This window comes from Prionailurus bengalensis, chromosome F2 (assembly GCF_016509475.1).
Source record: "Prionailurus bengalensis isolate Pbe53 chromosome F2, Fcat_Pben_1.1_paternal_pri, whole genome shotgun sequence".
NCBI lineage: Eukaryota > Metazoa > Chordata > Mammalia > Carnivora > Felidae > Prionailurus > Prionailurus bengalensis.
In genome coordinates, this window is record NC_057353.1 from 325,568 (window position 1) to 348,067 (window position 22,500).

Sequence of the window (22,500 nt, forward strand, 5' to 3'; positions counted from 1 at the left end):
AACCTTGCTGGATGAAGAATTCTTGGCTGTATATTTTTCCTATACATGATGTACTTTGATCTGCTGTGAACCTGATTTGTCTTCCCTTGTAGTTTAAGGAATTATTTTCCCTTGCTGCCTTCAGGATTCTTTCCTTGTCTATGTGTTTTGTGAACTTGACTATGATATGTCTTGTTCTGGGCTGGCTTTTGTTGAATTTAGTGGGAATTCTCTGTGCCTCTTGGATATGGATGTCTGTGTTCTTCCTCAGATTAAGGAACTTTTTAGCTGTAATTTGCTCAGATAAACCCTCTGCCTCTTTTTCTCTCTCTTCTTCTTCTGGAATTCCTATGATACAAATGTTATCACTCTTTATGGAGCCATTGATTTCCCTGAGTACATTCATGATCCAATACTTTCCCTCTTCTTTTCAGCTTTATTATTTTCCATGATTTTATCTTGTATATTACTGATTGATTTTTCTGCTTCGCCCATCCTCATTGTCATTGCATCCAGTCGGTTTTGTGTCTCAGTTCTAGCATTTTCTTTCAATAAATTTTTTCTGAAGTTTATTTATTTAGAGAGAGCGAGAAGAGGGGGGCAGAGAAAGAGGAAGAGAGAGAGAATCTCAAGCAGGCTTCACACTGTCAATGCAGAACCCCGCATGGGGCTTGAACCCACCAACCTTGAGATCATGACTCAATTGAGCTGAAGTCAAGAATCGGATGCTTAACCAAAGGAATCACATAGGTGCCCCTAGCATTTTTTATTTCATCCTGACTAGTTTTTAGTTCTTTTATCTCTGTAGCAAGGGATTATCTAGTATCTTCTATGCTTTATTCAGGCCCAGCTAGTATCCTTATGATTGTTGTTTTAAATTCTAATTCAGGCATCTTACTTATGTGAATCTTGATTAAATTCCTTGCCAGTACTTCTTCCTGTTCTTTCCTTTGGGGTGAATTCCTCCATCTTGTCATTTTGTCTAGGTTAATTTTTTTTTTGTATGACTGTTAGGAAAGCCTTTTCTATTCCTGCTCCTGAGATTAATGGCTATATTAAGAAGAGGTCCTGTATTATCTTGGGCCTGGTACTACAGGAAGTGTTTGCGTGTGCACTTTGCTGTTATATTTTGGCTGCACCTTCCCTGAGGTCAGTCTCCTGCATAGTTTCTCCTTGCCTGCAGTGTGGGGTTTTTGGACCTTGTCCACTGTATGGCATGTTTTAACTAGCTGTATTTTGGTCTGCTTGTTAAATGAAACTAGAGCCTATCTCCCTTAGAGCTGAAGCTTTGCAGCCTCTATGATCAGTAGACTAGGTGTGTGCGAGGGGTTTGTGCTGGTCTTTGGAGGGGAGCATCCTGCTGGGCTGATTCTCAGGCAGATTTGCTTAGCGGAGATGCCCCTGCAGGGCACAGGGGGCGGGGCTTGGTGTAAGTGGCTCTGGCCACCACTTAGTGGCACCGTTTTGCTCATTGAAGTTGGTCAGTGCTGATGGGCAGAGGAAATGATGTCACCCCACCTTCTTATCCCTAGAGCAGAGAGTTCGTGCATACTACTCTTCAGGAAGTTCTCACTTCTCTTATGTCCCTGGTGTCTGTCAGATCCCTGACCTCACCCTGTCTGTGTCCAAGCATCTGTCTGTGCCTGCCAGTACCTCCTGTGTTTTATCTCAGGCATGCAGCTGGCTTTTAAATCTCCAGATTTTACCGATCTACGTGGCATGGACCTGCACTGATCCTCTGGGGGAGGGTCTTAGCACGCTGTGGCTGGTGCAGGTTTGTCCCAGGAAAGCAGTCGCACAACCACACAGTGGTTTGGAGTTTATGGTAAAGCACAGCAAAGAAGCTGGCAACCAAGGTCTGCTGCCCTCAATAGATGTCTCTGTTCTATGCTAGTGTACAGGGCGGCATGTTGGCTCTTGTTAGCTCTCTTATCCCTTGAGAGGCTGTGCCACCTTTCCAACTGCACCCCAAGAAAGGGAACTGTTTCTCCCCTTGTGACCCAGGGAATCCTCAGACCACACTTCCTGCTCTCCAGCCTCTGCGTCCTTCCCCACAGGAGCACTGCTAGTCCTACCAGGCATGACCCCTGCAATGGTGGGCCTTCCTAAAACTTCTGCAGAATTCAGCCCCTCTCCTTTTCCCAGTTAGTGATTTTGGGGAAGAGTTTTTCTTGTGCAGTCCCCTGGGTGCTGCTTTCTCTCTCTCTCTTTTTTCTTTTGCTCCTTTCTCCATTATCATGGCTCCCTCCCTTTCATGGCATCTGCAGTTCTTTCCTCCTCCAAATCAACTCGCTGTAGCTCCTACCTTCCATGATGTGGCCATTTTTCCACCACTAGATGTATAGTTTGTTCTCTTAGTTCTCAGATCAATTTTTTGGGTGTTTGGAATGATTTGATATTTATCTCTATTCAAGGGAGGAGACAAGCATAGGGTCCCACTACTCCTCCACCATCTTAACTCTTCCTCCTTGAGTTAACTACTTTAAAATGAGTTCACATGGGGTGTCCGGGTGGCTCAGTCTGTTAAGCATCTGACTTTGGCTTAGGTCATAATCTCGCAGTGGGAGGGTTTGAGCCCCGAGTCTGGCTCTGTGCTGACAGATCAGAGCCTGAAGCCTGCTTCAGATTCTGTGTCTTCCTCTCTCTGTGCCCCTTCCCTGCTCATGCTCTGTCTCTTGCTCTTTCTCTCTCTTTCAAAAATAAATAAACATTAAAAAATTTTTTTTTTAAATAAGTTCACAAGTTGTTGACTTCTGTTAAGCAAGTTGACTGTTGGGTAAAACATAAATGATCCCTTGGAGTGTATTTTATCATGTGTGTAAATGCTGGCTTATCTTTCTCTTCCTTTTCCTTCTCCTCCTCCCTCCCCCATTTTACCTTTAATTACCATTTATCAGTTTCTTATTTTACCCCAGACACTTGGGGCATATGTATATTATTTCCTTTTATATCAACTACATCCTGTAAGCGGAGTACCCTTATTTTATAGAAGGAAATTGGGACTCAGAGAAGTCAAATGGCTTGCCCAGAGTCACATATTTAACAAGTATGCCAATTGATATTATTGGTTGGGATGTGTAACTTCAATGCTGTATGCTTCAACACTGTTCTGGTGCTTACCAAACCTGGCTTCTTATCATAATTTCCAAGTGAACCTTTAAAACAGTATACCTAGGGCATCTGGGTGGCTCAGTTAAGTGTCAGCTCAGCGATCTCATGGTCGTGAGATTGAGCTATGCTGAGCGTGGATCCTGTCTGGGATTCTTTCTCTCCTTCTCCCTCTGCCTCTCTCTAAATAAATGAATGAATGAATGAATAAATAAATTAATAAATTAAAAACAATATATTCAGACCTCCTTCCAGCTGTATTGGATTAGACTGTCTGGGCCTTAAGGCCAGAATTGAGTTAAAATTGTCAAAATATTTTCGTCTTTAAAAAATCTTTCCCCCTCCATTTGTCTTTTATATAACTTGGAGAAAACTTCTTAACTTTTTGAAGACTCAATTTCTTCATCTATAAAATGCAAATTTGAGTCTAACATTAATTGTCTTGACTGCTTCATAAAAACATTGTGAACAATGAAGTCTTATTAGTTTTGGTTGTGGTCTGTCATTTTCAGGGTAGGAACAGTGTTCTGTATTATCTCCTATATTTGTTTGCTTGTTTTGGTATTGTGAGTGTCTAGAATGGTACAGTAGCCCCTCAGTAGGCACTGATTCTACTGAATAAATGAAGAATGATTGAACAAATGCTACAAAAGTACAGTAGCTTTGAGGGCACTTGTGTTCCTCCTCTGCCTTTCTGTGGCTTTCTGCTGTGATGCTTCAGCAACCTGGAGAATTTCTTATGCATTCCAGTGCCTGGCTTCCATAGTAAATGTGTTGTTACATGTGGGAAATAATTGCCATTATGCACCTGCTTCTCTTAGACTGGTCTGACCTCTAGTCTTTTATAATTACTCTAGTGGACTTCTATTTTCTGGAACAACAGTGTTAGATAAAAGAAGACTTCCATTTTTGTTTATTCCATACTTTTAACTTTGGCTGAAATTTTTCTTTGTTGTTCTTGTTGTTGTTTTTATTTTGAATTTTCTTCAATTATTAAAGCTAGTAAGTTATTTTATTTTAATATGACTTCTATGTGGAAATAAGATTGTTGCTGTCAAACCTCTGAAATAGGGCTGAGATATCTTACTCGTCCTCTGAGTTGCTGAAGTGGCCGTAAGGGGGAATACTTGCGTTTTGTACTGTAGGAAAGGTTTATGTTATATTCCTCAGAGATACCTCGGAGATTAATTTATCCTTAATAACTAATTTTATTTCTTTAAATACAGATTAAATTTGGTTATTTAATATATGAAAATAATTTAACTTCCAAATTAAATTTTGCAGAAGTACTACCTAGATAAAAATGCTTATAAAGTAAACCAAAAAGTAAATTTACTTGTTTCTTTATTGATGAGAAATATATAGAAAAAGTTTTAGGTGAAAATCCTTGAATAAGTCTATTAGTAGAAGACTGATTAAATAAACTGTAGGTTAACTGTGTAATGGAATACTATGTTATTAAAAAGAATGAAGATGTTGCCTGTTAATTGATGTGGGAAAACCTCTGTTACGTAAAAAGAAATCAAAGTGTATCAGAAAAGAGGAAAAAATAATAATATATTTTATTTGCTTGGATATGCTAGAGAAACTCTAGAAAGATACAAAAACAACGAATGAAAGTAGTTACCTGAGAATTGGAGTAGGGGCAGTAGGAGAAACAGGATGGCTAGAGATAAGAGTAGGAATATAGTTTTCACAGTCTTTTAATATATTTTTAAAAAATGACTCAGCAATATGGATGTTTTTAACTACTGAGAATTAAAAAAATGGATTAATAAATATTAAGGATTTTAAATTGTTTAAAATTGTATTTTTTAGATGAACTACAGTTTATTGACTGGGAGATTGACAGTGACAGGGAAGATACTAGTGAGTATAATGAATTTGAAGACTGCGAGAGTGTTGTGGAAATATCAGACTGTGCTTCTTGTTCAAGCAATCATTCTTCGACTAGTGAAGAGGGGTTCTCTGAGCTCTTGAAGGTAAGAACCAGTTGTCTCAAAATTTTTCATTCTGTTTGTCACATTTGTCAATCATAGCCGTTTAGGGTTTGACTTTTAACTCTTTTTTCCAGGACACTTTTGATTCTTAGGGATTCTTTTATTCTTTACTTCCTTGTCTCTAAATAGCATGCTTGTAATGTACTTATAAACACAGTAACTCTCCTCACCCACTCCTCCACCTGCACTTTTGCACTTTTCCCATTCCTCCATTCTCCCAGGACACATGTGTCATGGTTTGCTTAGGTTAGTATTCAGCATTACGTAATATTCATAGCCATGGCATATATTAATTATGATTATTTTTCCTTCAAAACTTTTCATTTTCCTTGGAGTTAATTATTTTGGGTTTTTGTTTGCCTAGCTTTATTTATTGATATTAAAACTCTAACTTTTTGTCCTCATTTGGCTCTCCTGTTAAGGTTTTCAGGCATAGCAGACATTCTGTCAGTTTTGTTTTCTTGGAGAACTCATTCTCACGGCCTCCTAGCTGCTCTAATTTGTTCCACTGCTTTGTGGATGTAGCCACCCTTTGGTCACTCCTCACCATTTTCCAGTAATTCCCTTTACTTCTCTTCTGTGCAGAGCAACTTTATCCTGGATTCCATGTCTTCCTCTTTCTTGGTTTTTATTCTCGGTTTGATTAAGCACATCTTCTAGGAAAGGATTTATGGAAGATAAATGGCATGCCAGAGATGTATTTATCATACTTTGATAAGTGGCTAACCATTTATGTAGAATTGTAGTTTGGAAATCATTTTTCTTCAGTATTTTGAAGACATTGCTTCATTGTCTTCTAGTTCCAGATTTGCTGTCAAGAAGTGTGAAGCTATTCTCATTCTTGATTTTTAAGGATTTTCTCTTTGTCACTTCTTTTAGCAGCATGATTGTGATATGCCTATGTGTGGTTTTCTGCTTGGAGTTTATCAAGCTTTTTGGGTATGTGGGGAATCATAGGTCCCGAGGCCCACCCCTAGGTTTGGTAATTCACTAGGAGGACACTCAGAACTTAGTATATGGTCATACTCATGACTATGATGTATTACAGTGAAATGATACAAAGCAAAATCTGCAATTTTTCAAGAATCCTAGTCTAGTGGAGTCACATAGGATACGCTTAATTGCTTCAACAATGAGTTTTGACAACATCTGTAAAGCATTAACTGCCAGGGGAGCTCATTAGCGACTCAGTGCCCAGAGTTTTTATTGGGGGGCTGGTACCAAAATTTTAGTACCAAAAGCATGTACCAAAATTTTAGATTTCAAGAAGGAAAACAGGTATTCAAACTAAGCCATATTGTTAGCACGGTTTAGGCAGAGGGAGACACTTTCACCATTTAGGGGAGGTTGGGAACTCTCTTGGTGTCTAAATAAGCAGAGGTAGACAAGGACCAACATTGCAAGCAGGCCTTTCTGAGTATACCCTCAGGTCAGCTATGTTAACTTTCTTCTTCGTATGGATTTAAAGTTTTCATCACATTTAGAAAGTTTTTTTGCCTTAATTTTTTTTCTGACTTCCCTTTTCCTTTCCTTTTGGACTACAATTATATGTATATTAATGAGGCTGCTCCATGTTATATCATGGGATCATTGATGCTATATTCATTTTCCCCCCTCTCTTTTTAATTTATGCTGGCTTTTATTGCTATATCTTCAAAGTTTAATATCTTTTTGCTCTCTGTTGCTCTAATTGTCTGTTAATACTATCCAGTGTATTTGTCATCTCTTAAAGTTTGATATGAATCTTTTTGTATTATCTTGTCTTAACCTCATCATATCTTTTCTATGTTTTGAAAATATAGAGTGTATTTATAATAGTTGTTTTAGTGACTTTTTCTCTAACTCTATCATTTGTGTTATTTTTGTGTCTATTTCTATTGATTAATATTTCTCTTTATTGTGGATTGTATTTTTCTCCTTCTTTGCATGCCTAGACATTTTTCAGTGGATACCAAATATTGTGAATTCTATGTTGTTCGTTGCTGGATTTAAAAAAAATTTCTTTAAATATTTTGCAACTTTGTTCTCAGGTGCCGTTATTTGGAAACAGTTTCATCCTTTTGGGTGTTGCTTTATGATTTATTAGGTGGGTCTGGGGAGTGTTATGTCACTACCCTCCTGAGCATTCTATGTAATACTCCTAATTATGGGTTTTTCTGGTCTGGCTGGCAGGAGTAGCTGCCGTGGCCTGACACTGGTGTGGCATTGGGAACTGTTCTCTAGATGGTTCTTTCCCTGGTCTAGAGTAGTTTTATTTATATGCACATACTGATCAGTACTCAGCTGAACACCTGAGGTGGATTGCTGGAGTTTGTTGCGTAGCTCTGGTTTTTCTGTTACTCTGTCCTACGAACTCTAGCTACATTTGTCTGCCTGGACACTCAGCTCTGTCACTTCAACTCAGGGAACCCACTGGACTCAACCTCAGTTCCTCTTTTCTGTTTGTGGTTTGGAAATTCTCTCAAGAAAGTAAGCTAGGGCAATTGTAGAGCTCAATTTTTTATTCCCTGACTTTCAGGCATTAGTGTTTTTGTCTGATGTTCAGTGCTTGAAAACCATTGTTTCATATATTTTGTCAGGATTATTTCCTTTCTTCCTACCTGCCTTCCTTTCCCTCCGTCTCTTTCTCTCTCTCTCTCTCTCTCTCTCTCTCTCTCTCTCTCTCTCTCTTGTTTTTTGCTTGTTTTTTTTTTCATTTTGTTGTTACTGTTTTTGGTGTTTTAGGTGGGAGGATAAATCCATTTGCTATTATTCCATCTTGGCCACCTTTCTGATCTTTTATGCAGTCCAGTACATGATAAGATGCTCATCATCATTAGTCACTAAGGAGTTGCAAATCCAAACCATGATGAGATACCACTTTACACCTATTAGGATGGCTGTTATCCATAAATGGGAAAAAAACAACAACATTGAGATATTGGAACCCTTATACATTGCTGGTGGGAATGTAAAATGGTACAGCCACTGTGGAAGAGCTTGATGGTTTCTCAAAAAGTTAAACATGAAATTACCACCTAATCCAGCAATTCTGCTTCTGAATATATATACACAGAAGAACTGAAAGTGGGGACTCAAATATATTTGTACATCAATGTTCATAGTATCATTATTCACAATGGTTGGATGGTGGAAACAATCCAAATGTCCATCAACAAGAATGGATAAGCAAAATGTTGTATATATGTACAGTGGATTATTATTCAGCCTTAAAAAAGAATGAAATTCTGGGGTGCCTGGGTGGCTCAGTTGGTTAAGTGTCTGACTCTTTGATTTGAACTCATATCATGATCCTAGGATTGTGGGATCAAGTCCCCTGTCAGGTTCCATGCTGAGTGTGGAGCCTGCTTAAGATTCTTTTCTCTCTCCCTCTGCCCCTCTCCCTTGCTTGTGCACTCTCTCTCTAAAATATAAAAGAGAATTTCATTCCTTTTTCTAAAATGTTAAATGTTTATTTATTTATTTTGAGAGAGAGAGAGGCCATGAGAGCGGGGGAGGGGCAGAGAAAGAGGGAGAGAGAGAATCCTAAGCAGGCTTCCCATTGTCAGTGCAGAACCCAGCTTGGGGCTTGATCTCATGAACTGTGAGATAATGACCTGAGCCAAAATCAGGAGTCAGATGCTTAACCTACTGAGCCCACCCAGGCACCCTGGAATGAAATTCTGATACAAGTACAGTATGGATGAACTTTGAAAACATTATTGTAGATAAAATAAGCCAGACACAAAAGGACAAGTGCTGTGTAATTCAACATATAGGCAGTACCTTGAATAAGCAAATTCATAGAAACAGAAAGTAGAATAGAGGTTACCAGGGGCTGAGGAGTAAGGGGAGTTATTGTTTAAATGTGAATAGTTTCTGATTGGGATGATGATGAAAGGTTCTAGATGGTTAGTGGTGCATTTATAAACATCATGAATGCATTTAATGCCACCGAGGTGTACATCTAAAAATGGTTAATATGGTAAATTTTTTGCTGTGTACATTTCACCACAATAAAAAAATTAAATAAAAACTATAACATATCTTTACTTTAAAATATTTCTCTACTATTAAAATTTTTGTTTTTTAGAACTTTTTATTGTTGGTGTGGTAAAAATGTTTGTGGAGAAAATGCTAAATGATAAAGCAAAATACCAACCTGTATATACAGTAAAATCTTAACTAAGGGATCACAAAGGATCATTGAGAGTCCCGAGACTGCCACCAAACTCCCCTTGGGATAAATCATATCTAACCAGACCAGGAAGTGTTGTGCCATGACCTAAAATTTTTTGTTAACCTTTCAGTTTACAGACCGGACTAGTAACCCTTTACTTCTATTAACTTCTACAGTGTGAAAGAAGGCCTTCTGTGATAGCATGATCTTATGTCACATTATACTAAAAACATACTCCGTAAAGTTTTTTCCTAATATTTACTTATTGTGGTAGTGGTTTCAGTCACTGAAATATCTGTTACCTCATGTGTCTGGCTTTTTAAAGCACCTCATTTCTGTTCAGAAAGATGGGATTTTTGTTCATAGCTTCATATCATAGGCTACCTGTTTTTATAATTTTAGAGTTTTATCTGATATTTGATGAACAGGTTCTGTATTGATAGGATAATAAAGCATTTAATATGATGGATTCATAAATTTTATTATAGATTATTGCCATCACCAAAATAAAAATCTGGTATTTTACTCTTATCAGAAACTTGAATTTTTTTATTAGGAAATAACAGTTTATTAGTATTTTTAATTTTTTTGTTGGCTTTTTTTGGGAGAAATATTCTGTGAACTGAGGATATGTTTATCCTTTGAGAGCTGCTGTAAATAACCACGACTTTTAGAAAGACTACTGCCGCATTGATCGAGATGCTGGGTGATTGGTTGTGTTCACTACCTGAGAAACTCTTGCGCTCAGGTTTTGTGGTGCTTGCAGTTCATTTCATACCTTGTTAAAATTACAAATTACAGTATGACACAGGTTTTTCATGGAAGCTCTTGAATAATAAAATATGTAGTTATAAGAAGTACATGTTAAGCATCCAATAGTTCTTCAAAAGGTAAACAGCATATCTCTGGGTAGTAGAATTATTGGAGAAATTTATTTTCTTCTTTATTGGATTTATTTATTTCAGAATTAAAATATAAAACAAGCAAAATGGCAGTCAGTAGTTTCTTCCTCAAAGACAGAACAGAGAGGACCAGATCACATATATTGAACATACACTGAACTTTATATTTTACTAGTTTCTTTATGTACATGTATCAGCCTGTTTGAGCTGCTGTAACAAAAATACCATAGGCTGGGTGGCTGAATCAACAGAAATTTATTTCTCCCAGTTTTGGAGGCTGGAAAGTTCCATGATTTAGGTGCTGGCAGATAGGATGTCTGTTGAGGGCCCACTTCCTAGTTTGTTGAAGGCTGACTTCTCACATGGTGAGAGAGAGAAAGACTCTCTGGGGCCTTTTTAAAGGCCCATTCATGAGGGCCGATCCAAAGGCACCAAATACCATTACATCAGGTATTAGGTTTCAATATATGATTAGGTTTCAATATTCAGTTTATAGCAGTACATTTTCTATTTGAGCCTTAAAACACTTGTGAAGTAGATGTGGCTATGCCCAATTTTCAGACAAGGAAATTGTTAGAAAAGGTAATGTAACTACGAACAAGTTACTCATGTAGTAAGGCAGCTGTGATTGAAAGCTTGCCATAGAAGTATTCAGGTGTTGGTTGAATGCCTCCAAATCTACATTGATTGCTTTCTTATATTGGAAGAAGCATGCAAATGGTCAGAACTTTGAAAGATATGGTCATAGAAAAGGGAAGACTTTGGCTTGCTTTGTATGTAAAAGATTCAAGACTTCTTCCATGTAAGTCATCATGAAGTATGCTGTTTTTCTTAATAAACTTGTACATTAAAGCATAACATACTGCATTGTGATTGGAAATGAATGAATTGAATCCATTGACTCAAAAATGGATTTCTTCAAGTAGATATTGAGAAACATTCCTACAATATAACAAAAATCCTTCTGGATTTGTGGTCTAAATACAGTGGTATTCTCTGTGACCTTAATTCCTGTTCCTTTTCTTATTTGTTTGTTTGTTTATTTATGTACTTATTTATGAGAGAGAGAAAGAGTAAACAAGTGGAGGAGAGGGGCAGAGGGAGAGAGAGAGAATCTTAAGCAGGCTCCACACAGCATGGAGCCCAACGTGGGGCTTGATCCCACACCCTGGGATCATGACCTGAGCCAAAATCAAGCTCCAGACGTTCAGCCAACTGAGCCACCCACATGGCCCCCTGTCTCCTTTTCTTCCATTCTTTTTCTCACATGGGATTCAATTTTATTTTCTTCTCAAGCATCATTCTCTTCCAAATGCTGATAACTGTTAAATCTTCCTATAAACTGGTTACTATCCTGAACTCCATGTGGATTTCCTGCTGCCTACTGACATCTTTGCATGAATGTCCTAAAGTTACTGTAAGTCAAAAGGATCCCAAACCATATCTTTCTTTTCTTTTTAACCTAAGCTCATCTTCTTTGTGTGTTTTGGTCGTAGTTAATAACTTTCCTTTTTCATTGCCTGAGTCTATGCCATTACCAGTCATGGAGATTTGGCCTCTAAACTATAACATCCCTACAATTTCTGCCCTAAGTTGGGCCCTTTCACTAATTCTCTGTATTGTTTCAGTTGCTTCATAATTGATTTCTTAGCGTATGTCTTTTTATTAGATATATCTTAATAAAAATTATGACCTTATCACTCACTTACTGAAACACTTTTGATGGTTCCTTATTGCTTGAAAATCAAGGTCCATATAACTTAACATTCACAGTTTGGCCTCAGGTCCCTCAAATGAATGAGACTTAGAAGAATATATGTACATGAATATTCATTGGTAGCATTGTTTTTTTTTTGTTTTTTTGTTTTTTTTTTTTTGTGGTTGGAAGTGGTTTATTGTAAGTAACAAAAGATATAACTGGGTTGACAAGAGTTACAGATTACAAGAGTTGTAGGAGCTCAGTCCCAGGAACCAGGAACAAAGATGAAATACATATTTATTATAATATTACAACTTCTTTTAAATTGGTTATACAGATTAATTGCCCCAAATATCTGTGGAATCCACCCCTCCATTTCTGTTCTTCCACCACCATGTTGTTTTGGGTTCTTACCTTTCTTTCTTTTTTTTTTTTTTTTTTATGAAATTTATTGACAAATTGGTTTCCATACAACACCCAGTGCTCATCCCAAAAGGTGCCCTCCTCAATACCCATCACCCACCCTCTCCTCCCTCCCACCCCCCATCAACCCTCAGTTTGTTCTCAGTTTTTAACAGTCTCTTATGCTTTGGCTCTCTCCCATTCTAACCTCTTTTTTTTTTTTTTTTCCTTCCCCTCCCCCATGGGTTCCTGTTAAGTTTCTCAGGATCCACATAAGAGTGAAACCATATGGTATCTGTCTTTCTCTGTATGGCTTATTTCACTTAGCATCACACTCTCCAGTTCCATCCACGTTGCTACAAAAGGCCATATTTCATTTTTTTCTCATTGCCACGTAATATTCCATTGTGTATATAAACTACAATTTCTTTATCCATTCATCAGTTGATGGACATTTAGGCTCTTTCCATAATTTGGCTATTGTTGAGAGTGCTGCTATGAACATTGGGGTACAAGTGGCCCTATGCATCAGTACTCCTGTGTCCCTTGGATAAATTCCTAGCAGTGCTATTGCTGGGTCATAGGGTAGGTCTATTTTTAATTTTCTGAGGAACCTCCACACTGCTTTCCAGAGCGGCTGCACCAATTTGCATTCCCACCAACAGTGCCAGAGGGTTCCCGTTTCTCCACATCCTCTCCAGCATCTATAGTCTCCTGATTTGTTCATTTTGGCGACTCTGACTGGCGTGAGGTGATACCTGAGTGTGGTTTTGATTTGTATTTCCCTGATAAGGAGCGACGCTGAACATCTGGTAGCATTGTTTATAAGAGAAAAGTCTTTGGGATGTAACCTAATTTTATATGAACATATGAAAATTGTTGTGTATATGATAATGAAGAAGTAAGCCAGTTTGCCAAAGGATATGTACAGTTTGGTACATTATAAGAAGTGTATAAACATGCAAAACCATAGTATGTATTGGTAAGGAACAGTCTTGGAGGAGAGGAAGTTTTTCTCTAGACACATTTTTCAAGTTGCTGAGATAATGTCACTTTATATCATCATTCCCTGCAGTGCATCTGTGGAAATGTGCACTTATATCTTCAGTTGCAAGGAACACAGTTCATTGAAAGCCCCACCTACCATCCTTCAGGATCCATCATTTTTTTATATCGGGACCATACCACTAATGGGCTACTCTGTAGTCTGAAACTCTCCCTACCCTATCTTTCCTTCTTGTCCTCCTTTCATAGTTTTCAGGCCTGCACTGCAAGCTCTCCTTGACCCCTTTACCCTTTGCAGGTGTTTCCTTCAGTAAGTCTCTTCTATAGCTGATGTTGTCTTGGCATCTGCCTCTTAGGAGACTAACTCATACTGTACACTCTGCCCCGCATCTTGCAGTCACACTAGCACTTCCTTCCTAATACTTAACCTGATACCTAAGCCTTTCTCTCCTGTTTATTCAACATTTCAGGTAGGTTGAAAAGAGTAAAATGTGTGATGTGTGGTTTTTGTGGACTTGCCTCTCTCACAGTTTGTTGTTTGTCTTTGATTTTTTTTTTTTCCAACGTTTTTATTTATTTTTGGGACAGAGAGAGACAGAGCATGAACGGGGGAGGGGAGGGGCAGAGAGAGAGGGAGACACAGAATCGGAAACAGGCCCCAGGCTCCGAGCCATCAGCCCAGAGCCTGACGCGGGGCTCGAACTCACGGACCGCGAGATCGTGACCTGGCTGAAGTCGGACGCTCAACCGACTGCGCCACTCAGGCGTCCCTGTTGTTTGTCTTTGAATTTGCCTAGAAGCATGTCCTCAGAACACCTGCTCACCTAGTGGTGAGCGAGTGAACCTGGGAAGGGATAACAGCTGATTAAGGGATCATTCACTAGCAGTTAACCATCATGGGCACCTGGAGTTTAGCACTACTGGAAAACACTGGGAGACTGTGAATTATCTCATCAGAGGGATGAGGAAGGGGCCAGGTAGCTGGGTTATTTATATGTAGATCCCTTCATTCGTTGGTTGTAGGCTGGTCCTTGGAGTTGGGGAATGGAGTATTTCCTAGTTCTTGCAGGCCACTGCACAAGTGGAAAAATGGCTTCCAGCACCAGAGAAATCCCTAAAGCAAAGAAATGGAAGTGCTGCAAATTGGAAATGGGGCCAGCAACACTGAAGATAGGGCAGAAGATATGAGTAGGGTGTCAGCAGCGTCTGCTATACTGTTAATTTTATTATTTTTTTAATTTTTTAAGTTTATTTTTTTAGCATATATTAACTTTTTATGTTTTTAAATTTTAGTTAACATATAGTGCAATATTGGTTTCTGGAGTAGAATTTGGTGATTCATCACTTACATATAACACTCACTGCTCATCACAAGTGCCCTCTTTTAATACCCCTATCTAGCCTATCCCCCTCACCTCCCTCCACCAACCCTCAGTTTATTCTCTACTGTTAAGAGTCTCTTATGGCTTGTTTCCCACTGTTCTTATTTTCTTTGACCCCTACCCATATGTTCATATGTTCTGTTTTCTTTCTTAAATTCCACATGTGGTGAGATCATATGGTATTTGCCTTTCTCTGGCTGACTTATTTCACTTAGCATAATACACTCTAGTTCCATACACGTCTTGCACATGGCAATATTTCATTTTCTTTTTGATCGCTGAGTAATATACCATATATCTTTATCTAGTCACCAGTCGATGAACATTTGAGCTCTCTCAATAGTTTGGTTGTTGTTGATAATGTTGCTATAAACATCGTGGTGCATGTACCTTTTCACATCTGTATTTTTGTATCCTTTGGGTAAATACCTAATAGGGCAGTTGCTGAATAGAGGATAGTTCTATTTTTAACTCTTTGAGGAACCTCCATACTGTTCTCCAGAGTGACTGTATAGGTTTGCATTCCCACCCACAGTGCAAGAGCGTTCCCCTTTCTCCGCATCCTGGCCAACACCTGTTGTCTCTTGTGTTGTTAATCTTAGCCATTCTGAGATGTGTGAGGTATCTCATTGGGGTTTTGATTTGTATTTTCCTGATTATGAGTGATATCGAACATCTTTTCATGGGTCTGTTAGTCATCTCAATGTCTTCTTTCTTTTGCCCATTTTTTTCCTGGATTATTTGTATTTTGGGTGTTGAGTTTGATAAGTTCTTTACAGATTTTTGGATACTAACCCTTTGTCAGGTATGTCGTTTGCAAATATCTTCTCCCATTCCATAACTGCCTTTTTATTTTGTTGATTGTTTCCTTTGCCATGCAGAGAATTTTTATCTTAATGAGGTCCCAATAGTTCATGTTTGCTTGCCTTGCCTCCAGAGACACGTCTAAGAAGAATTTGCTCCGGGTGAGGTCAATGAGGTTTCTACCTGTGTTCTCCTCCAGGATTTTTTTCCAACGTGTTTTTTTTTTTGTTTTTTGTTTTTTTTTTTATTCATTTTTGGGACATAGAGAGACAGAGCATGAATGGGGGAGGGGCAGAGAGAGAGGGAGACACAGAATCGGAAACAGGCTCCAGGCTCTGAGCCATCAGCCCAGAGCCTGACACGGGGCTCGAACTCACGGACCGCGAGATCGTGACCTGGTTGAAGTCGGACGCCTAACCGACTGTGCCACCCAGGCGCCCCTCTCATCCAGGATTTTGATGGTTTCCTATCTCATATTTAGGTCTTTCATCCATTTTGAATTTATTTTTGTATATGGTATAAGAAAATGGTCCAGTTTCATTCTTCTGTTTGTGGCCGTCCAGTTTTCCCAACACCATTTGTTGAAGAGACTCTTTTTTCCCATTGGCTATTCTTTCCTGCTTTGTCAAAGATTCCTACTGTGTAGTGGTGGGTCCATTTCTCGGTTTTCTATTCCATTCCATTGATATGTGTGTCTGTTTTTGAGCCAATACCATACTGTCTTGATGACTACAGTTTTGTAGTTTAAATTGAAGTCTGGAATTGTGATGCCTCTAGTTTTGTTTTTCTTTTTCAGAATTGTTTTGGCTATTCAGGGTCCTATACAAATTTTAGGATTGTTTGTTCTAGCGTTGTATAAAATGCTGGTGGTATTTTTATAGGGATTGTATTAGAAGTATAGATTGCTTTGGGTAATATAGGCATTTTAACAAAGTTTGTTCTTCCAATCCATGAGCATGGAATGCTTTTCCATTTCTTTTTTGTTTTAATTTTTTTTTTAACATTTATTCATTTTTGAGAGACAGAGAGACAGAGCACAAGTAGGGGAGAGGCAGAGAGAGAGGGAGACACAGAATCCGTAGCAGGTTCTAGGCTCTGAGCTGTCAGCACAGAGCCTGATGCAGGGCTCAAACTCATGAACTGTGAGATCATGACATGAGCTGAAGTCGGACGCTCAGCCGACTGAACCACCCAGGCGCCCCTGCTTTTTCATTTCTTTGTGTCCTCTTCAATTTCTTTCACAAGTGTTCTGTAGTTTTTAGCATGCAGATCTTTTATCTCTTTAGTTAGGTTTATTCCTAGGTATCTTACTGTTTTTGGTGCAATTGCAAATGGGATCAATTTCTTGATTTTTCTGCAGCTTCATCATTGGTGTATAGAAATGTAACAGATTTCCCACACATTGATTTTACATCCTGCAACTTTGCTGAATTCATGTATTAATTTTAGCAGTTTTTTTGGTGGACTCTTTCGGATTTTCTACATAGAGTATTGTGTAATCTGCATATAATGAAAGTTTGACTTCTTCCTCAACCAAATTATATGCCTTTTTTTCTTTTTGTTGTCTGATTGCTGAGGCTAAGACTTCCGGTACTATGTTAAATAGTAATGGTGAGAGTCGACCTCCTTGTCTTGTTCCTGGCAGTAGGGGAAAGCTCTTAGGTTTTCCTCATTAAGGATGATATAACCTGTGGGTCTTTCATATATGGCCTTTATGATGTAGAGGTATGTTCCATCTATCCCTACTTTCTTGAAGGTTTGTATCAAGAATGGATGCTGTATTTTGTCCAGTGTTTTCTCTGCATCTATGGAGAGGATCATATGGTTCTTACCCTTTCTTTTATTAATGTGGTGTATCACATTGACCAATTTGAGAATATTGAACCAGCCCTGCAGCTCAGGAATAAATCCCACTTGATCATGTTAAATAATTCATTTAATGTAGCATTGAATTCAATTTGCTAGTATTTTACTGAGAATTTCTGCATCAGTGTTATTCGGGGATATTGGCCTGTAATTCTCCTTTTTTAGTGGGGTCTTTGTCTGGTTTTGGAATCAAGATAATGCTGTATCACAGAATGTGTTTGGAAGTTTTCCTTCCATTTCTCTCTTTTGGAACGTTTTGAGAAGAATAGATATTAACTCTTCTTTAAATGTCTGGCAAAATTCCCCCAGGAAGCCATCTGACCCAGGGCTTCTGTTTGTTAAAGAGACTTTACTAATTGAATTTCTTTGCTGGGTTATGGGTCTATTCAAATTTTCTATGTCTTCCTGTTTCTGTTTTGGTAGTTTGTAGGTTTCTAGGAATTTGTCCATTTCTTCTAGATTGCCCAATTTGTTGGCACATAATTTTTCATAATATTCTCTTACAATTGTTTGTATTTCTTCAGTGGTGGTTGTAATCTCTCCTTGTTCATTTGTGATTTTATCTATTTGGGTCCTTTCTCTTTTCTTTATGATTAATCTGGCTGTGGGTTTATTAATTTTGTTAATCCTTTCAAAGAACCAGCTCCTAGTTTCGTTGATCTGTTCAACTGTTTTTTTGATTTCTATATAATTTATGTTTGCTCTGATCATTATTATTTCCCTTCTTCTGCAGACTTTTGGCTTTTTTGCTGTTACTTTTCTAGCTCCTTCAGGTGTAAGGTTAGGTTGTGTATTTGAGACCTTAGGATAGGCCTGTATTGCAGTATACTTCCCTGTTAGTACTGCCTTTGATGCGTGACAAAGATTTTGGATAATCCTTTTTCCAGTTTCATTGGCTTCCATGTATTTTTTAATTTCTTTCATTTCTCGATTAGCCCATTAATTTCTTAGCAGGGTGTTCTTTAACCTCCATATATTTGAGGGCTTTCCAGATTTTTTCTTGTGGTTGACATCAAGTTTATTCATAGAGTTGTGGTCTGAAAATAGGCATGGTATGATCTTGATCTTTTCGTACTGGTTGAGGCCTCATTTGTGACCCAATATGTGATCTATTCTGGAGAATGTTCCATGTGCACTTGAAAAGAATGTGTATTCTGCTGCTTTAGGATGAAATCTTCCGAATATATCTGTTAAGTCCATCTGTCCAGTGTGTCATTCAAAGCCATTGTTTCCTTGTTGATTTTCTGCTTAGATGATCTGTCCATATCTGTAAGTGGCGTATTAATGTCTCCTACCATTAAGATATTAACAATGAGAGTCTTTGTGTTTAGTATGTAATGATTTATATATTTGGGTGCTTTCAAGTTGAGGACATAAGTATTTATAATTGTTTGATCTTCTTGATGGATAGACCCTTAATTATGATATAATGCCCTTCTTCAGCTCTTGTTGCATTCTTTGTTTTAAAATCTAGTTTGTCTGATATAAGTAAAAAAAAATTCTTGCAGGACTGGTTTAGTGGGTATGAACCTCTTTAGTTTTTGTCTGTCTGGAAAACTCTTTATCTCTTTTCTGAATGACAGGTTAAGGAATTCTTCACTGGCTGTTTTTCCCATGCAGCATGCTGAATATTCCTGCCAGTCCTTTATGGCCTGCCAAGTTTCTGTGGACAGATCTGCTGCAAACCTGATTTGTCTTCCCTTGTAGATTAAGGACTTTTTTTTCCCTTGCTACTTTCAGGATTCTTTCCTCTTGTGTGTGTGTGTGTGTGTGTGTGTGTGTGAATTTGTGACATGCCTTTGCAGTGGTTGACTTTTGTTGAATTTAATGGGAGTTGTCGTGCTTTTTGGATTTTGATGTCTGTGCCCTTCCCCTGATTAGGGAACTTTTCAACAATAATTTGTTTGAATAAACCTGCCTCTTTTTCTCTCTCTTCATCTTCTGGTACTTCTATGATACGAATGTTATTATGTTTCAGTGAGTCACTGCATTCCCTAAAATAAAGTGAAAATAAAGGAATAGAAATATATAAAGTATATATATATATAAATATTTACTACAAAATTAATAAAAATTTTAAAAAGGGAATTGAAAAAATAAATGAAAAAAATAATAAAGTAAAGAATAAAAGCAAAAAGGGAGCTAGTCCCTCTTTATTCAGAGCTGAAACTTTGCAGCACTCTGTGAGCAATAGACTTGGCCAGCAAGGTGTTTGTGCTGGTTCTCTGGGGGAGCTCCTGCTGGGCTGACTCCTTTCAGTGGAAATGCACCTCTAGGGCGTGGGTGTTGGGTCGGGAGAGCTTGATGTAATCAGCTCCAGCTTCCACTAGGTGGCGCTGTTTTGCTGCCTTCAGTGCTGACGGACGCCATGAATATGGCCTTGGACTGTCTCTAGGCGAGGTGAAAGTTTGCGCGTCTTCCTCTCTCCCCCCACTCTTCATTGAGCCCTCACAGAAGAATCATCCGTCTTCCTTTTTGTGTCCCTGGTTCCCATCTTAACGCTGTGTTCATCCTGCCCGTGTCTGAGGTTTTTTATCTCAGGTGTGCGACTGAGTTTCAAAACTCCAATTTTTAGAGACTCTCAGGAGTGGACCTGCATTGTTCCCCTGGGGGGGCGGGTTCCCCTGGGGGGCGCGAGGGGCAGAGTCCCCCTTTGCTGGCTGGTCGCAGGAGAACCGTTGCGCGAGTGCACAGCATTTCACAGTTTATGATAAAACAGAGCAGAAAGCCAGCACTGAGCTTCTCTCAGTCAGCTTCCCTGCACCTATGCTTGGTAACAGCGCAGCACGCTGGTGCCACCCATTTTTCTTGCCATCCAGGGGATCTTCAGACCATACTTTCACTCGTAGGGTTCCGCCCTGCTTCACCACCTGAGCACCTGTAAGCCAGGCATGCCCGCTAGGGTAGCAGACATAAAATTCAGATTTTGCACTCCACTGCTTATACTACTTTGTGGTATCCTCCGTAAGCATGCATCCTCCCACCGCGGTAGCCATAGCTTCATCTTACCCAAGGAAACTTTCTGCAGCTCGTACCTTCCCAAAGGTGGTCACTTTTCTACTGGAAGACTTGCAGTTTTTGTTCTCTCAGACCTCTGATTGATTTCTTGGGTGTTCAGAATGATTTGATAACTAGCTGTGTTCAAGGGAGGAGACAAGGGTAGCATCATCCTTCACCATCTTCTGCTATAATGTTTAAATGAGCCATGTACATTGAATAAAATGGAAGAGAGGAAGATTTATACCATAATTAGTAATTTTCTAACTATTACTTAGCTCTCCAGAAGCAAATTCTCCCTAATACTTCCACTATTGAGTAATTATTATTTTATGAATGAGAGGCCATTTGTCTCTCATTCACATTTGTAGAAATAGAAGATATATGGTGTGTGGATACTTACTCTGTGGGAATACCATACTTCTATTCAGTGGGAAGCATTGATTATAATTCAGGTCTTTCTTGAATCCCTTGCCCAGGATGGCATGAGGGATGCTGTTGATTTAGGAAATAGTCTTGCTTGTGAGCATAATTCTGCCAGTTCTCTAGAGCAGAGTTCTTCTAGTGCTTATGTAATGGCAACTGAACTCATCACGATAGTAGCAGCTAACATTATGAGTTCTTCCTTGTGGTGCATTCTTCTGAGTGCTGTGCAATGTACATTAGCTTACTTAAATCTGAAAATAATTTTGTGAGGTGGGAGTTCTGTATCCCTAATTTTCAGAGGATTTTGAGGCACAGAGAGATTAAGGAATTTTTATATGGTCAAAAAGTAGTATGTGACTCAGTTGGGGTTTTAACTCAGGCACTCTGGCTTCTGAGCTGTGGTCCTGGCCATTTTGTTACTATCAATACTAGTAATAGCAACAATAACATTAACGACAACATGATAACCCTGTGTTCTTACTGTATGTCAGGCTAAGTTTGCTAAGTGCTGATCATGTGAGGTAGATGTTATTTTTAACCCCATTTTACAGATGAGAGAATGGAAATATAGCTAATAAATGGTAGAATAAGATTTTATCTCATATAGTCTGATTCCAAATTATCTTAATTGCTTCTCTTGTATTCCTTGGAGTATGACATGACTACATGTTCAACCAATTGGAGGAAAAGCATGATGGAAATCAAAGACAATAAATAGCAATAACTTCTCTTTGTAATGTTGTCTTTTAGTATATTTAACAAATGTAGTTGATTATTGATGTGACTCTCTGTACTATTTAATATTGCTGTCTGGGTTTTCACAATTTATCAGTGTCTTCCAAGAACCCTTTATGTAGAGGGCAGCAGAGACACAGCAGTGATGTCTCCTCATAACCTACATTTTTCAGGATGTATGAAGGAAGTTGGATTTAGATGACCTTTGTTAATTCTCGTGTATTTTCTGTAGTGACTCCTATGCAGATACAGGTTAACAGGCATAGTAAATATCAGTTGACCTAATTAAGACTCAGGCTTTTGTTGAAGCTATGTAACAGAAGCTGGCTGGCACAAAAGAAAGATCTCAAAGTAGTTCATGAAGTTTTTAAAGAGAAAGCAAATGTGGTTTTCAAATTTGAAATGTGAAGTCATTGTTATGAAACATGTTTTCTTTGTATACTTAACAGTATTGGTAGAACAAATGATTCAATATCTCATAGAAGATGAAATGCGGAAAAATTTCAACAAAGTAAGGATAAACAAAATTTTGTATCCCTACATAGGGTGATCTGTCAAACTTTGAAAATGTTTCTAAATTTAATGATCATGTTTGTTTTGTTTCATTCACTTATATTTATATAGAAATTTGAAAATAATACATCTTATTTTACTTTCAATCGCTTTTAATGGTGAATTGGAATGAAATGTTATGACTAAATATGTCCTAATTGTTAATGTGTGAGAACTGTCCATTGCATACATTGCATATGGACTTGAAATAATTTATTATGATGATCAAAAACACACATTCTGGAAACCAGCTCTCAAATATAATAACGTATATATAAAAACTGACAAAATTTAATGTTTATAAAGGAAAGCCTGGAGTTTTTTGTTTTTTTTTTAATTTTTTTTTTCAGCGTTTATTTATTTTTGGGACAGAGAGAGACAGAGCATGAACGGGGGAGGGGCGGAGAGAGAGGGAGACACAGAATCGGAAACAGGCTCCAGGCTCTGAGCCATCAGCCCAGAGCCTGACGCGGGGCTCGAACTC

The 22,500-nt window shown here is 38.4% G+C and overlaps 1 protein-coding gene across 1 annotated transcript in view; it reads left to right on the plus strand.

Moving 5' to 3' along the window:
* SPIDR (scaffold protein involved in DNA repair) overlaps nt 1-22,500 on the plus strand; it is a 502,960-nt gene that overhangs the window by 37,132 nt on the left and 443,328 nt on the right. The window contains exon 5 of the mRNA XM_043601030.1: nt 4,906-5,069. Coding sequence (XP_043456965.1) covers nt 4,906-5,069 — 164 coding nt within the window. The remainder of the gene's footprint in view (nt 1-4,905; nt 5,070-22,500) is intronic.